Raw genomic sequence first — 8723 nt, 5'->3', positions numbered from 1 at the left:
GGGCTTCACACAACACCGATTCAAGCCCAAGACAACCTCAGCGAGGTCAGGAATGGATCATTCTCCCCTTCTGGATTTCTATGCCCTTTTTAGGCATTAACACATGGTGCAATAAGATCTCTGAATCTGAGGATATGCTCCAAGTGTGCAACTCCAGTTGCAAACAACATAGTCTCGCGACCCACTAGGAACTTCGAACCCCGAGATACACTACTTAGGGACACACTACCCACTTGACACACACCCCTTGGCAGATCCCCTAATTGACGCACACGTTGACTCCCACACACCACTAGGAACTTTGATTCCTAAACATGTTCACAAGCATGCAACAATGGTCTCAGAAAACAAACACATTCTCACCAAGGCAAGCTCCTTAGCCTACAATGCAATTGCGAACAACAAATTTCAATAACACTAGGATATATATTTACAAAAATTCTATATCCAGTCACTTTTTCATACTTTTTATGCACTTCACTAATATGATTAGCTGCATCATTTTTTAAAATAAAATAAAATAACTGATTTGACCAATCATATGGAGTGTGCAAAAAATATGTAAAAATGACTATATGTAGTCGAACTTATATTTATTTCAATGAGTATTTTTGGGAGAAAAATAACATCAGAAGCATGTATATGCATCCAAACAGGCAATAAACCATTAGGTCGATTTTTATTTTTTTTTTGTTTTTTTACATCACTTAAACAATGTGCTAGGTAAATTTTATACATATTGGGTTCGAGGCCGAATAAATCATTCAAGCATCTACTTCACATTTGAGCAAAGGAAACATGCCATTCGAGTGCCATTTTAATTGTCTAAGCACATACAATTGAATTTATTTTTAATTAAATTACATGATTAAATTGGTCGATTGAATTCATTTTCTTCTATATTATGCAAGAATGTCATTTCTTGAGATTTTCAATCCAAATTTAAAGAGCAAAATGAAAAATAAAATTAAAAATTGAGTAATAAAACAGTAATAAAGGAAGTGTAAAATATGATTACTTATATCTAAATACATTTTCTAGGTTTGAATGGCTTGAATAATACATTCAATACCACATAAAAAGCATCCAAATAAACATTAATCAAATTTACAAGTTTTTTCTTAGACACTATCAAATTAAGAATTTGATTTGATTATTATTATGATTTAATGATTATAAAAAGTAAGTCAATTGATTTAATAATTATAAATCAAATCATAGTAATAATCAAATCAAATTCATGATTTGTTATTAGAGAAAAGATGTTAATTATCTCCGGCATTTCTTTCTAAAAAATCAAACATTAACAAGGCCTAGCCTATTATTTACGGGAAAGTGAAGAAGGATTGTTTTGAAAAATCATGTATTTAATTACTTTAAATTTCAAATAGTTTGAAAAAATATATATAAAATGAGACCAGAAAAGAAAGTCGCCACCTAGATTTCATAATCATAAAAATAATATAATATAACGATAGATATTGAACTGAACATAAGTTTTTGTTTATAACTATTTTAAATGAGTCTATTTATAATGAAATATTATTTCACTATAATGAGAATTATAAGGAGTAAAAAAAATCAATTAAGAAGCTAGCATAGGGAACAATTTATAAATAAATAAATAAACTATAATACTGTGAAAGAATCTTGTTAAATCTTTTTTTCATGAAAAAGACCACAAAAAATACGATGACATTATCGAAAGTTCAATACTATGAATCCAAATTAAATACATTAAAATATGGCAATGTAGCAGCTTTTGGAGACTCCAAAGTAGACTAAAGGCCTCGAGTCCTGGCGACCTCCTCCGTAGCAGTCATACGACCCTCCATGTCCGCCAGTCGAGTCATGATGGGCATAATGATCTTCTCCAAGTCCTCTAGCAAACTCATACGATGCTCTGCAAGTGCTGCACGAATCTCTGTGCGCACAATATTAACCATGTTGGGAGAATGACCTATTGATGTTTGTGAAGTATTGTCACCTGAGTAGCCAATTATCGCAAATATGAGTTCCAATCTCCCAGAAAAATAAAACAGGCTATTTTCCCATAAAATAATACATTATCAAGAGATTCAATATCCAAGTTTGACAACAGTCACATTCACAAAAATAAAACATGATCACGATACTTTTGGATGCCATACAACCTATGAGGAAAAAGTTGTAATTTCCTAGATATGATCAACCATGAAGGTTAAAAGATAATATCAAATTAAGAATTTGATTTGATATTATCTTAACTTGATTTCCATATTTATCAAATGATTTTGATTTTAATTTTGATTTGATTTTGCATAAGAGAAACGTGATACGTTACATCTACTTTATAATAAAAATAACTTTACAATTTGACATACAACATTAAGTCATATCATTTTATGAGTTTACTTTTATAAAACTCATTTTGCTAACACATTTTACCTTATCTTATCTCAACATAATTTTCCTATAAATAGGAATCTATGCCTTATATTCGATAACAATTGAGAATAGCAAAAATATAATCCTTAAATTCTCTGGCCTCCTCTCTTCAACATCTTCTTTTCTACTAGATTTTATTTTCTATCACCATAACTGGGAATAAAAAACAATTACATAATAATCACTTGAAACACCCTATATACTAGTAATTCATTACCTTCAACATTGAAATTTGGCTCAACAGGCTTTGATGGCGGCAGCAGTTGCCGCACTCTGGTATTGAGTGTGCCTTCTGGTCGTTGCATAGTTGCACCAAAACTTTCAGAGGCCCCAACTTCATTTGCCAAAGAATATTGCAATCTATTTTCTGCATCACACAAAGCCCTCTCGTGCTTTCTCTTACGGTAACGGCGCCAAGCTGATTGGATAAAACCGGCCGCCACCCATGTTCTCCATTGTTGGGAGTAGAAGAAGTCATTTTTACACGGTTCCAATATGAAGGACCATTTACGCAAATGAGAAAGATGATGATCAGAGCTAGTTCCAATAGAGATTATAGTTCTCTTGTCACTAAACATTTCAATATCTTTCCAAGTTATTATAAATAATTCTTGTGATAATGAAAGTGCAACAAAACACGAAAAAAACCATCATATGTTTTCTTTATAGCGATGGAATAATTATCCAAAAAGTTTAGCATTCTCAAAGCTTATGTATTATACAAAAAAATGTAAATTATTTGAAGAATTACTATAAGAAAGAGTTCCATCTGATTATATAAAAGGAAATGTAAAATATAATTAGCTACAGTAACCTGCTACACGTAGCGGGTACTATACATCCTGTAAATATTTTTTTTATTATTTATATTTTATATACTCCCTCTGTCTTTTACTTTGATTTTTATTTTTACTATGTAAGCAAATTCTTTTTATTGTTCATCATTTAAAACATATATATTTCATTTTCTTCTAAAAATATTTTAGAAATATTTTTAAACCAATTTTTTCATATTTTGATTTTATTTTAAATTTTTAATTGGCTGATATATTTTTATTTTATGTGTATAGGACTGAATTATTTTACATTGTATATAAAAACATAATGCAAATATAAATATAAATATATATATATATATATATGGATATTGTAAATTTATTGGTAGAAAAGAAATATTTAAAAAGAATCAAAAAAGATTATTTAAATGATATGAAATAAATAAATAAGCTGATGTATGATATATTGTAAAAATTATTATGTAAAATAGAAAAAGTGAAATTTGATGATATATTTTAAAGAATAAGATAAAAAAATAATAATAAATAAATAGTAAGCATGGCTTGAAGACTAATTACTTGTTAGCTTGCTGCAACTCCTTGATATGAAGTTTCGGAAACTGAGAGGCAAGAGTCCTCAAGTCTTCTGCCATCAGAACGAAGGCGTCAACCACTGTTTCAGTCACCACTAATTTTGTTGAAATTGGGAATTTGGTCGAGGGCTGGGCATATAGGGCCCAAGTAAGAAGCTCTTCACCGCAAAAATCAGCAGTACTGTTGAAAGAAGTTATTCCACCATTGATAGTGATAGTGGTTAGGTTTCCTCGCATGATAAAGAGCATCTCGTCCACTGGATCCCCTTCACGAAGAATGTAGCTGCCTTGTGTGTAAACTACTGGCTTGAGACGATCAAACAGCAGATTCCACAGTTGTTGATCCATCTTTGCGAACATGGGCACCTTAAAGATAAAATTAACTCGATCATGAACACCTTAGCTTAAAGAAAGGGACAAAATGATGGACCAAAACAATCAAGGGAAGTATTACCTTCATAAGAAGATCGAAGCAAAGATGGCGCTTTATTTCCCTTCTGAGTTGCTTAGGAAGATTATGGATGGCATTCTCTTCCTCCACACCTCTTGTTTCTAGCCATTTGTAATGTTCATATTGTCTAATCCGCTCCCTTAAGCAGTAAGGGAGATTACGTCGGGACATCCATTGTTCTGCATCAGTCTTCCTCACCATCATTTCTTCTACTCTCCTTATTGTTGTGGATTGCGTATATTTCTATGACAGCAAGAAACATGATATCACCTTAATCCATTATATAACTATAGAGTGTTCTGAAAAGAGGTTTTTAGTTAAACTTGGGTGGATAAAATTAGAAGGAACAAATCCATATCGTGTTTCATCTAGTAATCTAGCAGTTAGGAGTTTAAAATAGAACAACATAATTATTGAGAATAAACACACTTCAAAGTTATTTCAAGACGGCTGAAGTAAACAAATAATTAGGCTTTATAATGATACTTTACTGAAAATCTGGTTTTGTATGAAACCATCGGTTCGAAGGTTTAGATAAGGTGCATATGCACATGGATCGACAAAACTAGACGTGTATGGAAATGATCTCATAATTGCTACAACAATAGATTTCCAAGAGATTCCACGAGGACCAAAATCTTACCTGCAGATTGTCAATAAGTAAGAAGAATAAGATCATCCCATAGGTGGCTATGAGAAAAACAAAGATTATCTCGAAAAGGTAGGTGCTGCTTGTTTCCAGATTTTGACCAATAGAACTGAGAGAAAAGATAAGATACAAGTTAAAAATGTCATGCTATATGTTGACAAGCTTATGCTTAGAACGAGATCTATATGATCTCCTCAAGTGAGAGAGATTTAAACATGATGCCGGCCCTACAATATTTATAGAGTATTTAACCTTAGACTTTTCCCTTGGAATCAGATACTGCTAACCTTAGACTGCGAAAACCCCACCAGAAGCAATAAGAGAATTTCCCTAAAAAGTCGCTTGATTCCATAACCCCAGACTTCAAAACTGTGGTAAATATTCCAAAGTCAAAGTCAAAGTCATCGGTTGAGTTTTTAGTTTCAGCTGGTTCGACAATACGGCAAGCCTGAATTACTTGACGAACAAAGTCAGCTTGATCAAGTTTATTTCCACAGCTGGGATAATCTATATATCCACATGAGCCAATTTTCCTACACATTATCTGCCAGCACGCACCCTGTCGTGCAATGCCAAAAATGTACCAAAACGCTCCAACCACCTAGTGTATATATCACGTATATTTGTTAGCAAACAATCTTGGAATAGCTAGGATGAAGAAATTGGAAAAACAACGGCAAAGAAGAAAAGTTCTATAATTTACATGACTGGATAGCATGCAGAGCAAAAAGTAATAGGCAGCTCCACCCAATGCTGTCGTAGCCAGTCTGCCAGAGCTTCTAGTTACTTCTACATATAGTGGATAGATCCGCAAAAGCCTCGGCATAGATTGGCAGAAGATTACGAGCTTCAACACTTCTATCATTACCCATGGAGTTGCATTTTCTAATGAAGGAGAGAGAACGAAAACTACCACCTAAAAATAGTCGGCAGAACACTTCAGAATTCAGATTTGAAATTAGCAGCATCATATATAGTTCCTTCTTTTACATGACCTATCAATTCACAAAAATCCAGCTTGAGTTATATATAGTCACCAAGAAGTTTATGCATTTTGATAATTTGATATCTGCATTATTTGAGTGAATATCATTCTGCAGAGCTAGCAAAAAATGAACTAATAAAATCAATTCTGCTATTACTAACAACCAAATAGTTCGTCAATGTGTGCATAATCCAATATCCTATAATTAACGTATCCAGAGATATAATTCTTTCATTTTAGTACTCATTATGTTACTGCTCTCCCTTTAGAGATGCAATTCTTTCCTCGTGTGGTGTAGCAGCAACAAAAATGGAGGTTAAAACATATGAATATGTCTGAGCAAAATAGTTTGCTGAATGCATAAAGACCATAGGGTTCGAGTGATAAACAAGATTATAGAAATTGGATTCAATTCCAATCCTAGGAACTCTTAAAGACTTAAAGAGTGGGAGAAAGATAAAAGTACGAAATGAATCAAAAATATTTATTGAACATTTAATACTGATCAAAAATTACACTTGTAGCTATACGTGTTGTACCATCTGCATCATATATCTACCTATCTATATCACTCCACTCTAGACGTTAGAATTCAATTAAGGATTCAAATCTACAAAAACTTTATAATGATTGAATATCACGATGCATACCTGTGGTAATGGAAGGATTGCTAGAATGTCGACAGTGAAATATGTGGACAAGTATCTTTTTGCTATTCTTACAGTCAAATCAACCGTTCCAAACACTCGGGAAGAAGGTTGGACGATCACAGTTCGAAATTGGAAGTATATATGAATTGCATAAAAAGCATCTGTGACTGAACGAAGAACAGAAACAACAAGCGCCAGTGTTCTGTCCGAATCTAAGCATGTCTCTTGATCATTCAACTTCCACATTGGGATGTAAAAGAATAGTGGGTCCAATGCCCATGATATCGCACAAGAAAGCACAAATAGTTTGTTCCACCTGTCAAGGAATTCACCCTGCGGATATAAAAAGTTGTCCATCATTTCATTGATCTTCCACGGAATATAAGACGACCGACGTATGGGAAGGGGACGCAAATAGCTATTTCGACTGAAATCCATTACTGCATGCGGTCGATTAGGACTTCAATTTGGAGAACCCGACTCGTGATTTTGACACGTGTAATTCAGGACCTGCGGAAATAGAAGTTCAGATTCGATATTCTCTCCGATGAAAGTATGAAAAGGAAAATACTTTATTTATAAAAGAATTACGTAAAAATAATTTTAAATTAATATGATTTGATATATTTAAATTATAAAATTATTTTTATTATAAAATAAATAATTAAATGAAACTAAACGTATTAACTCAGTATGAAAAGTCCTAGCTACCTGATGTGAAAGCCCAAAGATAAAAGAGTAAGTACTGTAAAAGCCCAAAGTTTATGCCTAACATGTATTGCTTTTCGAGCTGGTAGTGCTAGTCAATCTTTGAAGTGATTGGTTGAGTGATTAAACTAATTATTGATAAAATTTATAATTTTTAATTTTTTAAAAAAAAAGTTACAATATATTTTATATATTTATACACATATATCGATTTATTTACATTTAAACATATCTTAACGAAAATATTCGTATAATTTTTAAATAATTATAATTTTCAAATATAAAGATATAGCTATATCTTTCTTTCTCCCATTGTTAGGGACTAACAAAGGCCAGATTGACTCAATCTGGCCTTTTGAAAATATATCATTAATAATAAATGAAGAAATAAAGTCAAGAGATAAGTTAGAAAAGAAATAAGACAAGAAAGAAATAAAACCAAAGACATGATAGGAAAGAAATAAATCCAAGAGACGTGGCAGGCAAAATATAAAGTAAAGAAAAATATAAGTCTGAAAAAATTGACTCAAACTCCTAAAAAAAAGAGATTCAGACTCATAAAAGGAAAGAGGTTCACAAAGCAAGTTAGATTCAATCACTCCAAATAATTAAACCTCTATGGAAGGAGGGGATTCTCTACAAGATCTATACTTACAAAACTTCACTACACATAGCGCTTTTACCAAATCTCTCTCAAGGAACAACTTCTCTATGCTTAGACTAGATTTAACTAGATTCATCTATTATATTAAACAATAGATGAGGCTATGAGAGATTATAAAATCACCAATTATAATGGATTTTGCCCCTAAACAATTCTTGTATGTAGGCTTTTATTTCGTATCATGTAAATCTCTATATCTCTCTTTATTTATTTCTACTTAGTTATTTACCATTTATTTTAGGAAATTGATAAGGATACAAAGAAATTCTACAAAGAAATCCCACAAACTGATGTGGCATGGTAATTATTATTACTATTTTTAATGTTTTTTTATGATCCCTGATAGACCATTTCTCCCGCTGCCACCCCCCATTCCCTCTCTCTCTCTCCCCCTTTCCCTTTACAGTTGCCCACAACCTATCTCTCTCTCCTCCCTTTCCCTTCCCGATTTCCCGTCATCGTCTAGACTCCACAACCTCTCTCTCTCTCTCTCTCTCTCTCTCTCTCTCTCTCTCTCTCTCTCTCTCTCTCTCTCTCTCTCTCTCTCTCTCTCTCTCTCTCTCTCTCTCTAGACTCTTCCCTTAATTCCCCTTCCTCCATTTCCTTTCCTAGACCCATCCGCATGAAGAATGACAGATTTTAATTTTTAAGAAATCTGTTTCACCTTGACTTGATATTCTAGAGTCAAATAAGGTTTTTCCAAAAAATAATTTTTCAGTTTCTGATCTGAAAATTGCAGCAGCAGAGGTTCAAGAATCTCTTACCACAATCTTCCCTTTTCCAATGGTTTTTTGTTCAACTTTTTCTCAAATAGTGATAA

The 8723-nt window shown here is 32.7% G+C and overlaps 1 protein-coding gene across 2 annotated transcripts; it reads right to left on the bottom strand.

Moving 5' to 3' along the window:
• Positions 1–1585: 1585 nt before the first annotated feature.
• On the bottom strand, positions 1586–7037 carry LOC122311140 (cyclic nucleotide-gated ion channel 1-like). 2 transcript variants are annotated; one of them, XM_043125563.1, is made up of 8 exons: positions 6532–7037; positions 5600–5812; positions 5184–5497; positions 4891–5005; positions 4251–4490; positions 3783–4162; positions 2645–2997; positions 1586–1987 (listed from the first exon to the last, which is right to left on the bottom strand). In XM_043125563.1, the coding sequence occupies exons 1-8, from the start codon at positions 6967–6969 to the stop codon at positions 1782–1784; spliced, it is 2259 nt and encodes a 752-aa protein (XP_042981497.1). In that variant the 5' UTR covers positions 6970–7037; the 3' UTR covers positions 1586–1781. The 2 variants fall into 2 exon arrangements, with proteins under 2 accessions (XP_042981497.1, XP_042981506.1); XM_043125572.1 differs by having other exon boundaries at positions 2645–2877.
• Positions 7038–8723: the final 1686 nt, after the last annotated feature.

Source organism: Carya illinoinensis, chromosome 1 (assembly GCF_018687715.1).
Source record: "Carya illinoinensis cultivar Pawnee chromosome 1, C.illinoinensisPawnee_v1, whole genome shotgun sequence".
Lineage (NCBI taxonomy): Eukaryota > Viridiplantae > Streptophyta > Magnoliopsida > Fagales > Juglandaceae > Carya > Carya illinoinensis.
This window is presented reverse-complemented; position numbering and strand designations above follow the sequence as displayed.